The sequence below is a fragment of the Rhineura floridana genome, chromosome 6, assembly GCF_030035675.1.
Source record: "Rhineura floridana isolate rRhiFlo1 chromosome 6, rRhiFlo1.hap2, whole genome shotgun sequence".
NCBI lineage: Eukaryota > Metazoa > Chordata > Lepidosauria > Squamata > Rhineuridae > Rhineura > Rhineura floridana.
In genome coordinates, this window is record NC_084485.1 from 121630484 (window position 1) to 121654239 (window position 23756).

At 41.1% G+C, this 23756-nt stretch overlaps 1 protein-coding gene across 2 annotated transcripts in view; it reads right to left on the reverse strand.

The window, feature by feature from the left end:
• TGFBR3 (transforming growth factor beta receptor 3) overlaps positions 1-23756 on the reverse strand; it is a 215683-nt gene that overhangs the window by 67261 nt on the left and 124666 nt on the right. For both annotated transcript variants that reach the window (XM_061633658.1, XM_061633659.1), the window contains exon 4: positions 21768-21905. In XM_061633658.1, the coding sequence (XP_061489642.1) occupies positions 21768-21905 (138 nt within the window). The remainder of the gene's footprint in view (positions 1-21767; positions 21906-23756) is intronic.

A 23756-nucleotide genomic window follows, 5' to 3' on the forward strand; every position in this document is an offset into this window, starting at 1 on the left:
ATGGATTAATTGAAATGTTTATTTTGACTATGGTTATGACAATAAGATTATCATAATTAGTAATGAGATGGATTAATCGATATGCTTATCTGGAAAAAAAAATTGATAGATATATTTCTTAAAGAATTGAAACCTCTCTTTGACTTTTTGTGGAAAGAATAAAGTAATGTTTATGAGATTTGATGATTAAGTAAGATAACTACTGGAGGAAAGTGATTTTATAATATGACTTAAGAGACAGGATTGTTATATATTATAGACTTATAACTGATTTGATCTTTGACAAATGGGAAGTCAATATTTTACTCTTTATTTTTTATTTTTGTTTTTTTTTTTCTTTTTTTCTTTTTGTTTAACTATTTTTGATTTTGTTTTTTGTCTTTGAATGTTTTATGATTTTGTCTTGTATGTTTTATGAAAATCTGAATAAAAATTATTGAAAAAAAAAAAAAAATAAAAGTGTGGACAGAGGCCTACATGGTCACCTTGTGTATGCCCATGTAAAGAAACTCACCTTTGAATACAGCTGATGTAGCTGCCCATCTGGAATGAGCAGTGATGACCCCTGGTGTGGATTTCCCAAAGGCCTGATAGGCCAGGACCTTACAATCCTTCAGCCACCTAAAAAGTTGCAGATTTTAGGCTACAATCCAATACACACTTACATGGGAGTAAGCCCCATTGAATTCAATGGAGCTTACTTCTGAGTAGACATGTTTTGGATTATACTATTAGACACTTTACTCACTGTGCTCATAGACTGGAAAGAAATAAAGAGTTCCTGTGCTCTGCCATGCAACCTAAATTAAAAAACAATGCTCAACGAACTTCAGGCTTGTGCCAGCTCTTTTCTTTAGTTCTGAAGGACAGCAGCAAGATTTCCTGGGATCTATGAAACAGTTAATTTATTTTAGGTACAAAGAATGGACCTGGGTAAACAACCGCCTACCTTATTTTATTGTATTGAACAATATATATATACAACTTGATTGTAAAAAACTTCTAAGCAGTTTACAATTTTTTAAAAAAATGTATCGATAAAACAGTTAAAAATAAGTCAGAGAATCAGAGAATAGTAGAGTTGGAAGGGGCCTATAAGGCCATCAAGTCCAACCCCCTGCTCAATGCAGGAATTCAAATCAAAGCATTCCCGACAGATGGCTGTCCAGCTGCCTCTTGAATGCCTTCAGTGTCGGAGAGCCCATTACCTCTCTAGGTAACAGAACAGTGCTATCATATCTCCCCTCAGTCTTCTCTTCTCCAGGGTAAACATGCCCAGTTCTTTCAGTCTCTCCTCATAAGGCTTGGTTTCCAGTCCCCTGATCATCCTTGTTGCCCTCTTCTGAACCTGTTCCAGTTTGTCTGCATCCTTCTTGAAGTGTAGAGACCAGAACTGGACACAGTACTCAAGATGAGGCCTAACCAGTGGTGAATAGAGGGGAACTAATACATCACGTGATTTGGAAACTAATTAAAACATTTCTAAAACAATTAAAACAATAACAGACTAAAAAGATTAAAACACATCAACATCAATGTTTCGGGATAGGCTTGCCTAAACAAAAATGTTTTTAAGCAGGTGCCACATCATGTCAGTATGGTCATCATCATCAAAATTTATTGGACTAGCCATTGGCCTTGACAATATTAAAATATACTCCAGTGTATACAATAAAATAAGAGTAGACAATACAATAATAAAATTAAAATACAATATAATTATGTAAGACTTTTGATACAATACATTAATTCCCAATTTAAACAAAAATTAACTGGGAACACTCTTAAAACCTTTGAACATGACCTGCTATGTTTCACTAGTTCTTTCTGCTTGGAGTTTCCTTGCAGCTAGAATATATAGTGTAGTTCTATATGTGATATATAGGTAATCATCTTCTAAGAAAAAGCAGATAAGTTCATGATCAGAATAGATTAGGCTAGACAAAATATTTCTCGGGTATTTTCCCCTTGGGCCATCATATAAAGGGCATACGATGGTATGGAAAGCATACAACTACAGATGTGCTGACAGGGCTTCTACCTTTGAGACCAGGAATGGGGATCAGGTAAACAGCTCCCCTCATGGGCCACCCTGATAGGTGGGTGAGGCTGCCCACCTGTCAACTACCTGACATCATCTTGACATTAGGTAATCCAACTTCAAAAGGAAACAATGGGAGTGCACTCTAAGTATGCTCTGGATTCTTTCCTTTCTCCCTTTGCAGCCTGGCTTAAATTCAAAATCTCTGCCGAAAGGGGCTTGCAATCAGCACCAATCAGTTGATCAGCACTAACTGCCCATCCCATTGGGATTGGGTGTAGCCAATCCCTGTCAAAAGTGGAGTTAGCAGTTGGCACCAATCAGCTGATTCCTAAAGCCCCCCCCCTTTTAAAGCAAGACAGGGAGGCAAGAGGTAGTGACCTTTAGCATTACCACTGCTAAAGCAGTGGCAAAAGAAGAAAATGTAAGCCAAGCGAGAGAGGCCACCACTACTAAAGCAGTGGCAAAAAAACAAGAACAAAAATAAAGTAAGCAGGGTGTGGAGGAAAAGGGCCACTGCAACCACCAACATGAAAAGGAGGAGTATCAGAGGAAAAGGGGAGATTAAGGCAACAGGAGGGCCCACACAGTGTGGTTTGCTCTGGTCCCTGCACCTCCTCCCCCGGCCAACTCATCCACTCTAGTCACCACATCCACCACTTTTTCATTTCATGGTTCCTCTTGAGCTAGTAATATGAGATCATAAACATATCTACCCCTGTTATTCATTTTGTCAACATGTGCCTAAAACCTATAAAATGCTGTTCTCTCATAACATGATATATTAGTAATACAAGCAGAGCATTGCTAAGTAGTTTAAAAAATGGAATAGGCATCAATGACATGCCAAAAAAATAGTAATACTGAAATAGGCATATAGAATTTCTAAAAACAGTTTAGAGTCTCACAATCCCACCAGCATTGATAGACTTCATATGTACTAATTTGGGGGCAATATGTAGTCCTTCCGTTGCTAGATATCTGCCTCAATTCAGCTAATACACTTAACACCTCTGTTGACTGGAGATTTCCTGCTTTTCTCTCTTCACTTGGTGCTTCCAGCATCTGACAAGCCTTTCTCATTCCCATCTGCTGCTGCGCTATTGTGTACAGCTTCAGATCCACTTGTGTTACAGCAGAGAAAAATGCTTTAAAATCTTACACAAGGTTAAAGGTTTTGTCTTCCAAACTAAGCTGTGCTTTCGTCCCAAATATATACTGGAATTTTTCTTATATTTCATTTCCCATCCCTCTGAAATGCCCTGAGCATATCAACGCTATAAGAGAAGATGAAGAGTTCTTCGACAGAACGCTGGAACAACAGCAGCAAAGAGAAGTGGAGATGGAAAAACAACAGCATGTGGTAGCAGAAGAGGAGACTGCTTTGGAGAGGAACAAAGTGGAGGAAACTCCGTGGGAAAGGGTGACAGCAGCAGAAGAGCTAGAAGACACCCTTTACCAGTGGAACTATGGAACCGCTTTCAACCATTCGAGGATGAGACTGGAGGACAGCCTGTGGTGGAAGAATTACAGGAGATCCCGTGCAACATAGAGCAAGAGGCTGAAGCTCAATCAAGCACAGGCAATGAAACCATGCTGCACAACAAGAAGAGAAGAGTACTAGTAGTGGGAGACTCCCTACTGCGTGGGATCGAAACCCAAGTATGCCGAGAAGATCCGTGGACTCGCCAGGTATGCTGTCTACCAGGAGGATGGATTAGAGATGTGACGGAAGGGTTGCCATCACTCATCAAGCCCACCAACAGGTATCCCTTTCTCCTCATCCATGTGGGAACAAATGATACTGCCAAACGGAGCTATGAAGAAATCACATCAGACTTTGAAGCTCTAGGAAGGAAACTCAAAGACTTTGGGGGCCAGATAGTTTTTTCATCCATCCTTCCAGTACTTAGTAGAAAGGGAAAGAAAAATACTGCATGTGAATGAATGGCTACGAAAGTGCCGATGTGAGAGATTCGGATTGTGGGGCCACAGGCTATGCTTCCTGGAAGATGGACTGCTTGCAAGTGATGGGTTGCATCTCACAAGGACTGGAAAGAATGTGTTTGGCCACAGCATGGAGAAGTTACTCAGGAGGGCTTTAAACTGAATCGTAAGGGGGAAGGAGACAAAAACTTGGTGGTAATGACTGATGAAGGCTTGTGCACAGTAATGGGAACAGAGAGATGAGCTCTAATAGGGCCCAGTAACAGTCCTCAGAAAAATGTAGTAAGGAAGCCAAGCTAGAAATCACATGGTCTTCGATGTCTGTATACTAATGCGCAGAGCATGGGAAACAAGCAGGACGAACTTGAACTCTTAATACAGGAGGGTAATTATGACTTGATAGGTATAACTGAAACTTGGTTGCATGATTCCCATGACTGGAATACAGAAATTAAAAGACATAACTTGTTCAAAAAGAACGGAAGGAATAAAAAGGGAGGTGGAGTCGCGTTATATGTTAAAAATATATATCCCTGCACAGAAATACTTGGTAGCTCCACTGAGAGTATCAGGATTAAAATTAATGGGGCAAGTAATAAAAGGAATGTGGGTGCTTGGAGTCTACTACCGACCACCCAATCAAGGAGAAGACAAGAATATAACTTTTGAAAAGCAAACTGCCAATGATGAAGGAGGCATGATGTAATAGTAATGAGGGATTTTAATTATCCCGATATCTGCTGGGAGACAAATTCTGCCAAACATGGCCCCTCCAAGGAATTTCTGACTTGTGTTGGAGATAATTTTCTCCTGCAGAAAATGGAGGAAGCAACCAGAGGATCAGCTATCCTGGACTTGATTCTAACCAATAGAGATGATTTGGTGGATGAAGTGGCAGTTATGGGAACTCTGGGGGGAAGTGACCACACCATACTTGAATTCTTGATATTAACAGAAGCGAAAGCTGAGAGTAGCCATATGCGCACCCTGGACTTCAGGAAAGCTGATTTTAATAAACTCAGAACAATTGTAAGTACGGTTCTATGGCAAGCCACCCCAATGAGAAAAAGAGTCCAAGATGGGTGGGAGTCTCTAAAAAAGGAAATTCTAAAAGCGCAATGGCAAGCAATTCCAAGAAGGAAAAAAGGGGGGAAACAACTGAAGAAGTCAATGTGGCTTCACAAAAGCTTAGAGATGACCTGAAAACAAAAAAGGATACATACAGGAAGTGGAAAGAAGGCCAGGCCACAAAGGAAGAGTACAGGCAGGTGTCACGGAATTTCAGGGAAGCCTAAAGCTGAGAATGAGCTGAGGTTAGCGAGAGATGCTAAAAGCAACAAAAAAGCTTCTTCAGGTACATCCATAGTAAAAGACAGAGAAAAGAAATGGTGGCACAGCTACTCAATGAGGATGGCAACATGACAACAGATGACAAAGAAAAGGCAGAAGTGCTCAATTCCTACTTTGGCTCAGTCTTCTCCCAAAAAAGGGTCTGTGACCCTCCCGGGAAACATGGAGTAGAAGGGGCAGGATTGGAGCTTGAGACCGATAGACAAGTGGTCAAGGAACACCTAATGACTTTGAACGAGTTCAAATCGGCAGGGCCCAATAAACTGCATCCTAGAGTATTGAAGGAACTGGCTGAACAACTCTCAGAACCGCTGTCTATTATCTTTGCGAAAACATGGAGGACTGGTGAAGTGCAGGATGACTGGAGGAGAGCTACTGTTGTCCCTATCTTCAAAAAGGGCAAAAAGGAGGAACCAGGGAACTACAGACCAGTCAGCCTAACATCAATCCCTGGAAAAACTCTGGAGCACATTATAAAGCAGTCAATCTGTAAGCAGCTTGAAAACAATGCAGTGATTACTAGGAGCCTACATAGATTGATGAAGAACAAATCCTGCCAAACTAATCTTATCTCATTTTTTGATTGGGTAACCTCCCCTGTAGACTGTGGGAATGCTGTGGGCATAATATATCTCGACTTCAGCAAAGCTTTTGACAAAGTGCCCCATGATATTCTGATTAGCAAGCTAGCTAAACGTGGGCTGGATGGAACAACTATTAGATGGATCCACAGTTGGCTCCAGAATCATACTCAAAGAGTGCTTATCAATGGTTCCTTCTCAAACTGGGTGGAAGTAACGAGTGGGGTACCACAGGGCTCGGTCCTGGGCCCAGTGCTCTTCAACATTTTTATTAATGACTTGGGTAAGGCCAGTCAGTCATCGGGTTTATTGTCAGACCATAGGTCATCACAACATATGTAAAACACAATATAACAAGGTTAAAATCAGCTACAAGCAAAGGGATAAAACAAACAATATATAGACAAACGATTAAAAAAGCTAAGAATATATATTTAAAATTCTTTAGATTCCAAATCAAGCAGAAACTTTGCTCTGAGCTTTTGGGCCGCCAGGGCAAAATGAGCTACCCAATAAGTTACCCAATAATTAGTATCAGCTAAAAGGAAATGGATGATCTGAGCTGCACTGTCATGTCCATGATGGATAATTAAACTATTAAGGAACTTGATTCTTGGGTGATCATAGAGAGGGCAATCTAATAAGTAATGAGGGAGGTCTTCTAGTTTACCAGAGTGACAAATACATAGTCGCTGTTCCTTTGGGATCTGGAGGTAGCGTCCGGATAGAAAAGCACTTGGCATTGTTTGAAACCTTAAGGCTGTAAAGGCAAAACGTAGATAGGTCGGTAAAGGAACCGAGAGATAGTTCGCCCTTATATGGTCTACTTTATACAGCCTAAACCAGGACGAAAACTTAGAATTATTAATTGTCATTCTATCCATCCACTCACAAAAGCATTTTATCTGTTCTTGAATTTTTGCTTTGCTCAATGGTAGAGATGGCTGAAAAGGGATGTGGTTAATGTGAGTGGATGGCCTGGAGTTTTGAGTTCCAGTCATGATCCTTACCAATCACATTAGAACAAGCCTTCGCCAAGATCTTTGAAGAAGAATTTATTGAGAGAGTCCAGTATGTTAGCAATGATTCGTGAATCCGGGCGCTAACCGGGGAAAGGCCCACTTCAGCTCTTAAAAAAGCAGCCGGCGTGGATGGTGGGAGGTTTAGAAGCGCTTTAATGAATTTATTTTGTATGCCTTCTAAGGGAGGGAAAGATGGTAACGACCAACCCCAGATAGCTGCCCCATACATAATCTGGGGGAGGACCTTATTCTGAAAGACTTTTAAAGCAGGGGCCACTAAGTGGCCTCCCGAAGACCTATCAAATCGAAGAATGGATCCAATTGATCTTAAAGCTGTAAGTTTTTGGGCAGCAATTTGTTCTTTCCATGACAAGGTATCCTGTAAATGGATACCTAAATACTTGAAAGAACGGCATTGACCTATGGGGTGGTTCCCTATGGTCCATTTGTGTTTAGAATATTTTTTCCCAAAAACCATGATTTTTGTTTTTTGATAATTTACCTGTAAGGATTCTTTTTTACAATATGCGTCTACAGTTACTAATAGCCTCCTTAAGCCAATGGGGGTTAGAGAGAGGAGAGTCATATCATCTGCGTATAGCAGTATAGAGAGCTTTCTAGATCCTATTGAGGGGGGAAAGAATTTTGGGCCCGCCAATTCATTAACTATATCGTTTAGATATAAATTAAACAAGGCTGGAGCTAAAAGACAGCCTTGTTTTACCCCCTTGTTTGCTGATATAGGTTCGGTTAGTTTATTGCCCACCCTGATTCTAAGGGTGTTGTTTGAGTATAGCTCTCTAATCAGATGTAGGAGATGTTTATCGAGGTTGGTAGAGGCCAGTTTGGCCCACAGGCGGTCTCTGTCAATAGAATCAAAAGCAGCCACCAGATCAACAAAGGCGGCATAGAGGTGTTTAGTGGGCCCCATGATCGATTGCTTGGCCAAGAAGAAGTGAGTGGCGCAATGATCGATGGTAGATTGCCCTTTTCGGAAACCCACCTGTTCTGGATAGATAACCGTGTTAGCAGTTTCCCACTCTTCCAACTTGAGTAAAAGGAATCTACTATACAATTTAGCTCCTACGTCTAAAAGGCTAATAGGGCGGTAGTTTTGGGGGTCTTGTCTCTCTCCTTTTTTGTAGATGGGTACAACAATACTCTGTTTCCAACCCACAGGCATATTGCCTGTGGTATTAATATAGGTAAACAAATTTGCCAAAATAGGGGTCCACCAATCTGGGAAATTAAGGAAAAGTTCCGGGGGGATCATATCCTCCCCCGGGGCTTTACCCTTTTTTAATAGGGAAATGAGGGTCCTGATGTGTGATGTTGTAACAGGCGGCCAATTTACAAGGTCAGCCAGATTTAAAGATGGACACAAAGCGATGGAAGTGGCCGTTATAGTGTAAAGTTTTGTATAATGATCATGCCACGTGGAGGGAGATATTTGGGCGAAATCATGGTATTTAGGCGCATGCGCTCCATTGGTTACTATGTTCCAGAACAGACGTTCATTGCCCTCCAAAAGGGCCTGGTTAAGTAGCTGCCATTGTGCACGTGCATAACTAAGCTTTTTTTGTCTCAAAAGAAGTCTATATGAAGAACGAAGGTAAGCAAGATGGTGATAGTTAAATGAGAATTTGGCGCCTTCTATGAGGTTAATTTCTCCTTGCTCTATCTCAAAAAATAATATGGTGCCTCCCTCTCATCCATACTATGATATGCTGATTGATTCGACTTGGATAAGGAGGTACAGAGCATGCTTATCAAATTTGCAGATGATACAAAATGGGGGGGCACAGCTAATACCATGGAAGACAGAAACAAAATTCAAAGGGACCTTGATAGGCTGAAAACAACAGAATGAAATTCAACAGGGATAAATGCAAAGTTCTACACCTAGGAAAAAGAAACCAAATGCACAGTTATAAGATGGGGAATACTTGGCTCAGCAATATGACATCCAAGAAGGATCTTGGAATTGTTGTTGATCACAACCTGAATATGGGCCAACAGTGTGATGTGGCTACAAAAAAGGCAAATGCTATATTAGGCTGCATTACCAGAAATATAGTTTCCAAATCACATGAAGTATTAGTTCCCCTCTATTCAGCATTGGTTAGGCCTCATCTTGAGTAGTGCGTCCAGTTCTGGTCTCCGTACTTCAAGGAGGATGCAGACAAACTGGAACAGGTTCAGAGGAGGGCAACAACGATGATCAGGGGACTGGAAACAAAGCCCTATGAGGAGAGACTGAAAGAACTGGGCCTGTTTAGCCTGGAGAAGAGAAGACTGAGGGGAGATATGATAGCACTCTTCAAGTACATGAAAGGTTGTCACAAAGAGGAGGGCCGGGATCTCTTCTCGGTCGTCCCAGAGTGCAGGACACGGAATAATGGGCTCAAGTTGCAGGAAGCCAGATTTCAACTGAACATCAGGAAAAACTTCCTAACTGTTAGAGCCATACAAGAACGGAACCAATTACCTAGAAAGGTAGTGGGTTCTCTGACACTTGAGTCATTCAAGAGGCAGCTGGACAGCCATCTGTCGGGAATGCTTTGATTTGGATTCCTGCATTGAGCAGGGGTTGGACTTGATGGCCTTATAGACCCCTTCCAACTCTACTATTCTATGATTCTATGATCCCACGTAGGATGTGGTGGCACAAGCTAACTATAACATTTGTAAAATGAATTTTGCTTTCCCTAAACCATGATCACTGTGAAACCATGGTTTCTGGAGGTAGCTTCTCCTTATCCACAAGGAGCTGTGACATCTGCCTGGATTGGCCAGTTTCCATCTGTTGACAGGTTCCAATAATTGGGACTCACAGAATGAATTTTGCTTTCTCTGAATGGCCTCGCATGATGTATAGTGCTTAGCATCTATGCTATGCCAGAGTGTTAAATTGAATGTTATTTTATGTGCCTTTTCGATATGCCCAAATTTTCTGTTTTCCTGAATAAATCTGCTATTTTATCATTTCTTTGTTCACCCCAGGAGTTGTTAAAGTTCTTGCCATGTAAAATACAAATTTGTTTATTCATTCATTCACTCATTCAATTTATATCCCGCCCTTCCTTCCAAAGGAGCCCAGGGAGGATGTAGATGCAGGAGGCTTCACCCGAGTGAACTAAGAAATGTATGTCTAGGCCCAATTACTTAAACAACTAATTTTTGTGAATCGCCAGGAAGAACTATCTGTTGGGGTGTAAAAAAAGGGATAGAGGGAGGGCTGCTACTCAGAGTGAAGCTGTAACATTAAAACAGATTAAAAAAAGATTGTCATTTATTTATACGTTTTTCAAAAAGTCACTCTGTGGCAGTTCTGGGAGCAACAAGCACCTGGGCCAGCAAAACAGTTCCTAGACCAGCAACAGTAAAATAAAAGAAATTTCTTAACTATGTGAAGAAACTTCACTTGGTGCTCTTGAATGATAGAGCTTAGTAAGGGTGCTGTTAGTTGCTTGACATGACTAATCTGGTAAAAAGATACAGAAATAAAGGGAACAGTATCTATTAGGAATTAAAACTAATATGATTTAATGCTATACCACTTTTTCCCTCCAATAATCAGAAACTCACAGCTTACAAAAAGGCAAAGGTACATATGTGTGAAAAAAAGTTTCTTTTAAACTTGCACATTTCTTTATCCAGCAGTCAGGTATCATAAATTCACCTCCAACTGGGGCCGTTACTGGCTTTCTTTAATTGCCCCAGAAACAGACAAAATAATCTGTGTCCTTGACTTTATGGTTGTTTATGTTTCTCACCATAATCTGTTTCAAAAAGTATGGAGACAAACCAAAAATTTGCCCTTGCAACACTGCCAGGGTCACTTTCAGCTTCAGTTATCTGATGAGCAAGAGCCTTATCAGAAAGATACAGAACCCCGTATCAGGGACAACTTGAACACCTAAATTGAGCCATGTCCTGAGCACTGCATTTATGAGGGGCAATAATTATTATATCCAAGACGGCTTTTTCTGTAGTCCATTCTTCCATCCGTTTATTTTACCTCCACTCATCCTTCCATTTCTAGACAGGCAATAAGTCCAATATGAGTATTCATGAATGTCTGATTTATTCCAGCACCCAAGCAGTAGTGTCATATGACCAATACCCAGGGCCGGCTCCAGGAATGCCGGGGCCCTTGGGCATCAGCTTGCCCTAGGCCCCGGTGTGTGTGTGTGTGTGTGTGTGTGTGTGTGTGTGTGTGCGCGCGCGCATGCACGCATGCACACACACGCCCCCCCAACTACCTGTCTGCTGTCTTTTACCATTGCCCTTAACGAAGATGGCGGCCATGGTTTCCCTAAGGTACTGAAGCCCCTGCCGCCATCTTGGTTGATGGCACGCGTGCATGCTACGCACACGCATCTCTGCCATCAACCAAGATGGCGGCAGGGGCTTCAGTACCTTAGGGAAACCGCGGCTGCCATCTTCGTAAAGGGCAATGGTAAAAGATAGCAGACAGGTAGGTGGGGGGATGTGGGGGGGCTGCGGATCACAGAAGGGGAGTGGAGGGGCAGCTGAGGGGCCCTCTGTAGCTCCAGGGGCCGTCAGGCCAGTGCCCCACCTGGCCGCCCTTTAGAACCGGCCCTGCCAATACCTACAGACAGTTGCACTTAGGCAGGGGTTACCAATGCAGCAACCATGGACACCAATGTGCTCGCCAGTACTTCCAAGACCACCCACAAAACGTTCTAGTAAATATTCCCATAAAAATCCACAATGTATGAACAGTAGTGTAGTGGATTATTCAGAAGGGCAGGATCCCTTCATGATAGTCATTCCATGACCCCTCACAGCCACAAACCCTTCTAAGATTGTACAACCTTCTCAGATTATACACTAAAATGTATAATGTTTTTAATGTTGTTTTGTTTTAATGTATTTTAAGGTCTGTTTTTATGATGTTTTAAAGTGTTTTTAGCGCTTCTGTTTGCCGCCCTGGGCTCCTGCTGGGAGGAAGGGCAGGATATAAGTCAAATAATAAATAAATAAATAATGACCTTTGTCTCTTGTTTTGTTAAGAGTTCTGTTGACCAACGAATGCAGGATGAGGGTATGTATTTTTGAGGTTCAAAAATACAATGATAGCTTCCAGAAAACCCTTCTCAGTGGCTAACATGCTCCACTTTCATGATGATTGGTCCGTAGGATGCTGGAGAGATAGGGACCCTGCTCCCAAAAAAGAAAGGGGTTTATGATCCCACATGCCCAGACCACAGCCCTGTGTATGAAAAATGCTCAGTTCCTGTTTGTACTGGCCCAGCCTTTCTTACATTGAACACACACCCCCTTAAACCCGCCCACATTTCATTGGATGCCAGGACTGGACACTAATCTACCCTCCTATTCTGAACACAGCAGTGGCCCCCACAACAGCTATTTCATTACTGGCATCCATAGCACTTTCTCAAAATTCCAAATGTGCCCACTGATCCAAAATGGTTGGCAACCCCTGCAGCACTGAAGGGAAAGGATAGATCAGGATGGACAGTCCTAGGACCCTGCAGATGTTATTAGACCCTCATCTCCCATAAGCCCCATATGACCAATTGTCAGGAATGATGGGAGCTGTAGTTTTCCACTCCTGGGATAGATCTTCTTCCTCAGGCACTGATGCGTCTTTGGTGGGTTCCGATGACAATTTAGCAAGTGGTAACTTACAATACTGTGCAATGTGACTCCTTGGTAATGTAACTGCCTATACTGCCCTTCCAAATGTAAAGAGAGGTCTACCATATATTAACCTATGTAGATGTGTGATAAAATGTGTGGTAAATGGCCTGTATTTATTTATGTAAAAATGTATACCCCAGTTTACAGTCAGGGCACTTTAAGCGGCCCACAGATCTAGTCACATCCATCTTTCTAACATGACGGTCAATATCCTGAATATATGTTGTGCCTTCATGGTATATAAAAATGCTTAAGGGAGTGACAGTTTCAATCAATCAGTCAGCAGCAAATGCTTCTTTTCATTTAAAATAAAAAACAGATCACAAAATAAAAAGAAAAGCTAGTATATCATATGTTGCTTGTAATTGTAATTTAACATGATAGTTGTATGTAGGCAGATTCAGAGTACTTTAATTCCATTATCTGAGCTCCTTCTGGGAGGAAGGGCAGGATATAAATTTAATAATACATTTTTTCAACCATAAACCCTCTTCCCACTTAGTTCTATTCCACTATTCTATATAAGTGTACTAAATTCAAGTGCAGAATAAAACCCCAATTGGAGGAGTTTATGTTAACAGTACTTTACTTTCAGAAATTTAGTTTAGTGGTAAATATTCAAAATAATGAGCTGTGCCCAATTGGTTCTACTCTGATTAGGTGGATTGGAATTAATGGACCCAAATTAATCACGTCCATTAATTTCAATGGGTCTACTCTGAGTAGAGATCAGTTGGGTACTACCCATTGTTAATTACATGAGAAAGTGATTTTTATTTATTTTTTACTTCAAACATTTCAAATACTCTAAAAGAGCATGCAGAAAGGAGAAGGGAAACTGAACTGCCAAATGAATTAAGAAAAAAACACAGGTGGGCAATTACTTTCTGCTTTGGGACTAAAAAAAAGAACTACTTTAAAAATCCCATAAAATGGCATATGCATATATTTAAATAACTTTAGCAATGTTGTCTCCACTTCTTTGACTTGAAATCATATACGGTCACTATTTATTCACTTTTTTGTTTTTCACTAGTTACACATTTCCTACCCTATCCTTTTCTCCTTTTAGCCTGGTGCTTAGTTCACATCTGGGCTGATTTAACAAGTGATTGGAAATGTAGCCTCCTGATTTCCCGTTAAATACTAGCCACAGGAAAAGAAATAGCACTTGTTTTTCAGTGAGTTTTGACAGTCACCCAAAATCTAGTACAAACAAAAGAGCTGCCTGTGGTTTAATGGCAGAGGCCCAACATTTTTGAAACGTATTCTTGGGGGAAGGAAGCAAACCAGGCTTAGCCAGAAATAATGACACAGCTTTACTTTATATTTCTAGAAATGGATGCAGGATTTTTAATCACAAGCCTTAAGCAAAGTAAGCATTTATTTTTGCCACGAAGTGTGTGTGTGTTTTGTGTCATCAAGCACACCATGAACAATCCCTTTAAAGCCAGTGGAATGACTTACCTATGCAAACATAAAGAGATAGGAACCAAGAGCAGAATACACACCTCTCAAAAGGCGACAGAGGGTCCCTACCCTAAAAAAATCCCACATTCATATACTTGTTCATAGTCTTGCTGAAATCATTACTTGTGAGAAAGGAGTAAGAGGTATCAGTTGTGCAAATGCCCTGATCCAGAATTCTGGATATGGCGGAATGTGCACAGGGAGCTCCAGTGCATTACGGGCCATCTCATTCATTGCAACAGGTGTAGCTTTACATGTGCAAATGACGCTCTGGTGAGGAAGGCATTCCAGAATTTGTGCATCTGGCCTTGTCACTGTATATATATTTTTACATCAGATCGAAGTGCACCTTTTTGCACAGGCCTTTGGGGTTGGAAGACATTACATACTATAGTTTAATTGTACTGAGTTTATATAACCTGTCCTGGGACCGCATAGGGAAGGGCAAGCTATAAATGCCTGTAAATAAATATCACTGGCTTTGTGGCCAAATTATTCAAAACAGTAAACTATTACTATTCCTTTTTCTAAATATTTAAACCTAATAATGGCTCTGTGGCCACTGAGTGTATAAAGTATCTAACGTAGTTTCATTGTAGTTTCTATTACAAACAGCCACATTCCAGCAGGAAAGATCTTGAGCCATGTTAAAGGGCTACCTCCTGAAGCAAACGTTTCCACCAGCTGAGTAACACCTGCAAAGACCACCTCTTTGATACAAGAATAAAACATAAAAACCATGGCTTCCTGCCAAAACGTTCCTGCAGAAACTTGCTTGAAGAGAGGGAGAAAGAGAGAGGAATTAAGCAATAGCATGTCTGGGATTTCCCTTCCCCCCAAAAAACTGTGCTACAAGTTAAGCTATTTGAAACTGAGGGAGAGGAGGAGTGACTTTCTCCCTTATTGGTTTTGAATGTCTCTATGGTTTAAGAGCTCTGCCAGTGAAACTGCTCTGCGTCACAAACCAGGTATTTCTTTTGCTCTCTGTATGAATTTTCTTTTAACTGATACACTAAACAGCACAGAAATCTGGGATAGCTGGATGGGAAGCCAGCACACTGTCTCCATATGGATATGCTAATGCAGCAGATAACAGATCTTTAATATTCCAGTCTGGCAAGCATTTTCAGGTTATGTGGTTAAAATGGTAGATGGGAACATCAGAAACATATTCAATTTGGTCATGCACTCTTAGTGTTGTTTTACAGTGGATCAGATACACACACACCCATACACACACCTCTGCTCACAGTGAGATTCAGAGAAAATGAAGGAAATCCAAGGAATAAGGCAGAAATTCAAGAAAATCTCAGAAAGTTTGCAGTGATGCTGTTAAGCAGCAGGCAGAAGAGAACCCTGAGCAAGATGTGTAACCTATGGGAGGAGGGTGAGAGAACAGCAGCATCTCCTTAGGTAAAAGGTTCTAAAAGGCTCTGAAGAATCTTCTATGCAAGCACACAAAGAACTCCCCTGGCACTGTGATCCCAGACCTACTGTCAAGCAGGATTCAGTTTATACGCCCAGGTGATTCCATACTCAAATATACATGTTATTTTCCAGGTCGAGCAGTATATTTTACAGGAAGGGAACAAATAAGACAGTGTGGGAAGAGGTGTATGTTACAGAACATACTATTATGTGATGTGAACTAATTTACAGTACAATCCTATGTATCTCTATGCAGAAGTAAGTCCCACTGAGTTACCAGGTATGTGCAAGATATCAGTCTTAGCTTACTGACACTCTAGTTTGGTGTATGTATGTGCTTCTTTTTCAGCATTGCTTGAATGAACAAGTCACTAAATATCTCAGACAATCTACCCTTCAGAGTGATTTACTCCTGCTATTAAATTAGTCCTTTAGTATAGGAGAACATAACTCACTTCTTAACAAGATGCGAGGGGCTGTGGAGGAGAAGAAAATAACCTAATGTACGTACCAGCTTTATTCAACCCAAAACAGGGTTAAGAATCCTCCTAAACCATTGTGAATTTGTTCTGTCATGAACCACTTTCAAAAATAGTTGCTGACATGGTATAGTTCTAGTTGGTCAACTTCAACACTGTACACAAAGGACATAAAAAGTGGTAACAAGTCTCCACAGAATGATTTCTTCATTAAAAAGTATGTGTGATAAAAATACAAATAAAATAGATATAAGAACTAATACTGCTAAAAAATCAAAGATACAAATGGCAATATCACTAACAGGCATTACATTTACATGTGTTCTGCTACTACTAGATACCTGGTAAAACAGAGACTTGGATTCAGAAAGAGGCTTTCCATTGCCGTTGGGGACAGAAAGACCACCAGTGCCCAAGAAGAAGCACCATGAGCAGGGTCCAAAAGAGCTGCATCACTATAATAACCTCCACCACTGTGGGTATGTGCCAACTGTCACCATATTGCAGGAGGAATTCAAGTGCATACTGGAACTTTAGCACATGTCAGAACGGGAAAAGCAAGCAGATGTATTAAGAAACAGTTTGATTTGTACTGTATGCTAGCTGAGAGGCCAAGTTGTTTTCCTTTGAAATGGAAGCATCTGATCACCTTAGGAAAGGACAAACTCTTCTTGCACAGCTTTGCTGTAACAAATGCCTGTCGCCCTTCTGCCTCTCGGGAGCTGCCGCCCCCGCTAACACCACCTCCTCTTTCTTGGCGGTGCCGATAATGATAATGTTATTTGTTATTTAATTTTATTTGTTATTATAATGTTATTTCTTATTTATTTGTTTTGTAAATTGTATTGCTTTTATTGTATTTTTATATTGTATTTTTATACCTGTGTTTATTTTTCTTCATAAGCCGCCTTGAGGGCCTTTGGCCGAAAGGCAGGGTATAAATAAAATTTAATAATAATAATAATGTTATTCTGCTATTCTTTTTCAGAACTTATTTTTGCTTTGAAAAATGCAGGAGCTGAAGCTACAATGTGAAGGGTGAGTCCAGCAGCAAAGAGTGGCCCTTTGCTTTTCCCTTCAGGCGATTCTGCCCCCTCCCCCCCCAAACACACTCTTCTTTTATCGCTTCAAAAGTTCCATAGTATATGAGAACATATTAGGCCTAGACCTCACTGAAGTGGAAAACCTCTATCACTTCAGATTTCAGGTGGGGACTATACCATTGAGTGGTCTTCACCACCAACAAGACAAAACCAAACTCCAAACCTTCCTACACACAGAAAACTGCCATATGAAGTAGACTAGCCTAGAACCCTTCTTCCTATCATCTATGGTCAAGGAGGACCATTTAGTCATGGGAGCCCACACATGTGGACTGAAACAATTTCATTCAGACACAGGTTTTACCATCCCAGTGAGAGCTAGGTCATAAATGCAAATTAAAAGATAAATATTGGTACCTACCCCAAGTCCTGGTAAACACTCTGAAAAACTGAACTGGAATGAGTGAGTAGGCTAAATTTCTCCAGCAGATTTTTTTTGGGGTGGGCGGGCTCAACTCATTTCTTTCGTAGCACAAACATGTCTGGGTGTGCTAATTAATTATTAGAAATGCTGGAGAATTCCTATTATGCCTTGTTATTACATAGCATTTTAGTGGGGAGGGTACGATATATTTTCATAATTAGCTGTTCTTAGATTGAAAATGGAAAATTGAGACTGAGAGATCAGAAACGGAGCAAAGGGCTGCACGCTCTGGTCTCTCTTCAGCAAGGTGGGTTGAAATAAACCTGGGGATGGCCCTGAGAACTGTATGTAATGCTGAATCCAGCTAGAAGGCAAGCAGTGGGGATTCATGTGCAATCCTGTGGCCTGCAGTCCTTGATTCCTAAACCACATACATCTGTATTTTGTATGGGACTGATATCCTTTCTTTCCCAGAGGCTCAAGGTAGATACCAATGTATTAATTTAAAACAATAAAGCATGAAATGCCGCCCACCATCACCACCAACTCTGCACTTAACCATGACCACCACCACCAGCTTGCCCACCAAACAGGTTTACCAATGGCACCTCTGTACGTTCCCTTGAAATTCAAGCTGGATGCTCAGATAGACTAAGAACTGGGCTACATGAAAAAAAAAAAGACTATACTCCTCAGCAGATATTATTTGACTGAAATGGGTGTTGAGCTGTTTCCTCGTTCATGTATACAGCCCCAGGTATCAGCAGTTAGCTTGTTTAAATATGTCTAATACATTAGTTAAATACATCAAACACATTATTATTATTAATATTATTAAATTTATTTATACCCCGCCTTTTGGGCAAAGGCCCTCAAGGCGGCTTACGAAGAAAAATGAACACAAGTATAAAATACATCAATGAAAGCAGTACAATTTACAAAAATTAAACTAAATAACAAATAACATTATTAAGAAAAAAAATATCCAGGAAAGAAACTAAGAGTTGAAGACCTTGTCTAAATGGCAAATGCCTAAAAATGTTGCCAAGGTGGTGCCCTTCTCCTGCCATGGACAGTGCCTCTCTGCTCTTTTAGTCATGACGTGGTGAGTGTGGTAAAAAAAAAACACCCAAAAAATTGTACATAGATCTGGAGGAGGAAGAGAAATGATCTCTCCCACTCCCTTTCAGCTCAGTGTGATTCTCAGGGCTCAGATCAGCACCTGAGCAGCCAAAAAGAAGGCAAAGTGACCATGTTGGTTGGAAAAAAAGGGGACTGATCTAGTAGACCGGGGTGGGGAGTCAAAGCAACTGGAGGGCAGGGGGAGGAAGATGGGGGCCACGGAAAGAAAGAAAGAAAGGAAGAAAGAATACAGGCATTGTATCCAGTAAAGTAGAGCCTCTTTAAATGACATGTTTGCCCCAATCATCATCAAATAACAGATCTCATCTGTCTACTGACTGAATTGTGAAAAGATCAGATAATTTCCAGTGCTGCTGTGATGCAAAATCATGAATCCAAGACCTGGGTGCATATAGGATCTCATAATTTGCAAGGGATCCCCACAAAACCACCATAACACCACAGGTCACCTCTTTGTCCACAGATATGTTCCACGATTTGTTCATGGTTTGTGTTGTTATCCCATGAGAAAGCCATGAAGATCCATGGGGTTCTGTGCCTTGGATCACTGTTTTTGTGGTGCTGAAAAGTATCAGATCACAGACTACGAATGTGAGCTTTAATTTGTTGGTGTTGGGTGGGGAACCTGTGTAAAATCATACAAATTCATGAGGATCTACATTAATTCTGCTGGATCCAACTTTTACCTAGATCCAATGAAAAAAGCAAATATTGTGTGAGATTGTATGTGTGCAAGAGAGCTTTCTCTCTGTATGGTGGGTGGGGTGTAGAGGGCCAGAGGAGTAGTGCCTACAGCACTCCTTCAAAATTACAAAAGTGCCCATGGGCCAAAAAAGGTCACCAACCCCTGTTCACCCGTGTCTCAAAATGATGTGTCTTTATTTTTTTCTGTTTTGGCAGGATTTTGAACACTTACATCTTACTATATCTTTTTCAACTTCTTGACCGAGGCTCCGGTTCCTTTTACAGTGAAATATCAGAAAGAGATTACACACAGTTTTCCCCTTCTCCGTTGTACACATTCACAGAACACTATAGTGACCTACACTGCAGATGTAGTCTTGTTCCCTATATAATTTATAAGAGGAACAGAGAGCCTTCTATTAATACCAGCCCTACAGCCATTTCAAACATCAAAGGGAATCGAGGGGTAAATCCTTCATTTATGGAACCTTCCTTCCCCAGGGCAGATTCCAAGTCTGAACCTGCACTGAAGGCACTTTTTTAAATGGGCAAATTCTTTCTCGTTGAGGTGTGTGTGTGTGTGTGTGTGTGTGTTTAACAGGCATATTGTAACCCACTCTATGCAAAACCCAAATAAATAAGCAAAACTTGCTGAAGAGCTATAGGTATGCTAGCCAACATTCTTGAAGCACACAGCAAATGTTGTTGACATAGTATCATGGGCTATGATTTTGGACAATCTTCCCCAACCAGTGCCTTTCAAGCTACTCATGACACCAAATGCATCTTTGAAACCTGTGTTTGGGATTCTCCTTTCTCTTTTAAACTAACAGCAGCAGGCCAAGGCATGCTGGTTTCTGCTCCCATCTGCCCCTAAAAACTTGGGGGTAGGGGAGATTTTCAGCAGGAAAATTCTGCATGAAGAAAAGTGAGATCTCCCTCAACCCTCCCTGCTATAGTCTGGATATAAATTGGCTCCCCACATACAGCTGTTGTTTAGAAAAAAAAGAATACAAAACACAGGATCCAAAAATGCCTTTAGTGTCACACATAGTTTTACCCTCAGAACCAATTAAAAGGTTCAGGAAAAGTGCATAATACTATGCTCCTGAGGTTGTAGTATTTTGATTGCTAGTAAGGGAATCATGTTCCTCATAGCCAACAGTTTCCAGCCCATGGAAAACCTAGATGCCAGGAAGTAGTCTAGGATAAAACCCTTTTCCCTGATCTGTCAGCTCTGTACATACATGGAGTTGTTGATACTGAGGAGCAGTCAAATCATTCAATTCCCCTACTTCATAATGAAGTGGTATAGCACCAGGAGGAGTTTTCTACAGAACTGTTAAATCCAAACTTAATGTGTGATTTTTTTTCAACATTTGGACTAGGTCTCAGGCTCTGTTCATAAGACAGTAGATACCACACAACTATCTTTCCAGATCAACTGACCAGATCCAGAATTTTGTGTCCAACATGCTCAGAACAGGAAGGAATGAGGTGTATTATGCTATAACTGCCTTCTAATGAGTTAATGGTTTAGTCAATGTGGTAAAACATTTGTTCTCCTTAATAAATTGTCCCCTGGGTTCCAGATGCAATTTAAGAAAAACTCTCCTCTCTCATTCCAGGCCAGGATGAGCATTGCTTGCCCTATTTAATGCCATGGGCTGTGCCTTATAAAGCAGGCCTGGACCCGGTATAAATGTTCTACCACCAGCAACAGTAATGTTTGTTTCTGAAATTAGGATGTTAAATAGTGAAGCTGTAGGACACATCATGAGACATGATATCATAGCCTAAAAATGCAATCCAAACAACCAGTCTGCTTATTCTTACAAACAGCAAATTTGAACGTCCTGGCAAACTGTGAAGATGTGATTTACAAAAAAGTAGGTAACAGCTGGATCTTTCTGTAGAAGCAACGTTCCAGTATTGGAGAAGCACATACATGACTTCATTCTGGACCTAGTTTTGTACCTTTAACAAAACCTCAAATCAAGAAATAGCCTTTCCTCTGTGTACCAAGAGGCTCTGGTCAAGGAGATTGAGAGTTTTGGTTGTAGACCACACAGAAAGCAAGCTGTTTGCTAGTTAACATTTCCTTCTGCACTCTTGCCTTTGGCACTCCTCCTGTTGTGACTTCCAGGACTGATGATCTGTCCCAAGGCCACACAGCCTCTCAAAATAGGAAGCCCCACTAGAGTAAATAATCACACAATAAGGGCAATGCCATACAACCCCATTTTAAACAAAATTTCAAATAAATAACTTGAGCGAACTCAAATTGCTTCCACAAGCCACCTAACTGCCCTCAAGAGCCTTTGCTCTGAAACCTGATAACTAATTAACATTTCTTTAGTCTACCAGCATGAGGTCCTTCTTCTCCTTCAAAAGAAACACCATTCAGCTGTGTATGGTGCATTATGAAGTAACTACTCAGCCTCAAGAAACTCTGAATACTTACAATGAAAAATCTTTGAATCCCTGGGGCAAGTCTTTCTGTTTTCACCTTCCATACCAAGGGCACAGGAGAGTTCAGTAAGAATACCAATGGCTTCTGGTGGATATGAATGGAAATAATTGGATTCAAATGCAATGTGACCTGTTAAAAAAAAAGAACAAAAAAAACCCCAATCAAAATGTGCCCATTACTTAGTAAACATTCTGAAGATCATTAATATTTACCATTTCTATAGTGCTTTTTGAGTGTTTAAAGTGTCTCACCTAATTATCACAGTAATCCTTACAGTAGCCATACGATAGATTTCTATTCTATTACTATTATTCCTTGTGTTACTGATGGGACAGAGGCTGAGAAAGCAGCGTGCTTAAGGTCATCTATTGAGTTCATGACTGAGACTAACTTCCTAGATCACAGCGAAGGCTTGGATAGGGGTTGGCATCACTAGGCATCTGCAGAGCCGGTCCAAGACATTTTGCTGTCTAGGGCAGAGCAAAAAATGGCACAACCACACTCAACATCGAGGCACATAGTGCCTGAATCTGGTCAAGTTAAATGGCAGCAAAAACCACCAATTCACCACCACAACAAGCAAATGCTGCCCACCCAAAATCAGCAGCCTAAGATAGCCACCTCACTCTTCCTAATGGTAGGGGCAGCCATAGACATCTTCTGAACAAGGGACCAACTGCCAAGTCCCAGAGCCCCCTGAGCCTGCTGTTACTACCTGTACTTACCTTACCGGAGTAAGTAAACAGTGACAAAAGGAAAAAGAAGCACCATTCAAATAGTCTGGCCCTCTCCCTGTGGTTGGTAGCGTAGACTGGGCCCAAAGAGACAGGCGAATGAACAATTGCAAGAACAATGAGGATAAGGAAGAGGGCAACTGGGAAAGAAGTCCCTGAGGGAATTTAACCCAAGCTCACAAACACGCATACACACAAAACTGGAACCAACTCCAGGCTTATTCATGCATTACTCTGTACAAGTGTTTGTGTGAAAGCACGTAGTCTTCACTTATTGTACAACTCAACTATTGTGTGTACGCATACACAGACACTGCACTTATTGAACAATGCATGTGAATAACCACATGAGTGTACAGCTCTATTATAGTGTACACAGACTGTGCACTCCTTGAATGTAACATGTGAACACAACTGCGGGTACAGATGGGGGTAGAGTTGAGGCAGTAGAATGCTTAAGACCACCAAATGAATTCAAGCCCAAGGTGAAATTTGAACTGGGAATGTCCTTGCTCACAGTTTTGCATTCCTGGGCTTGGTCCTCATATACAACAGGGAAGGTAATAAAGCTGTTTCTGACTGGGGGACTGAAACTGTAACAGAGTGTCTATCTTCATTTCAGATAATAATCCAATACTAAATCCTCTAACCCCATAAATTAAGTGTAGTCACAATGTCATTATTAGGTGTTCTGCACTGATGGGGAAAGACACCATCCTAAAGGCATTCCAGGCTCCACACAGCCCTGTTCCCATATAGTTCCCATCATTTCTAAATGTGCAGTTAACAGACTTCTGTTAGTAGGATAAGATCTTATGGATGTACGGGCTCTGCAGAATCAATAGAGGCACAAGTCTCGTCAGCTCATTTGAGGAAAAGGAAGACAAAAGGAATTATTCTCTTGTTGCAAAGTCTGACATGTAGGCTGAACAGTCTTTGGGGAGGAAGTTTAGGAGAGTCTAGCATGCTCGGGATGAGGTTTGCTAATGAAAACAATTCCAGGAAAGAGATGAGATATTTTGGAACTTGTGATAGTGTGTGGGCAAACTGAGAAAGACACCTGTTCAGTGGTAGAGAATACTTCAGTCTAACCATTATCCTAAAACCCCTTCCTTGCTTGTAAGTGGGCAATCATGGATTGTTGGCCTGTACTTATCAGTGTTTGGAATACTGGGCATATTTTTCCAAATTCTCTTCCCCCACCCCACAACATACTAACATAGTTCCTTCAAGAGCCTCTATAAAC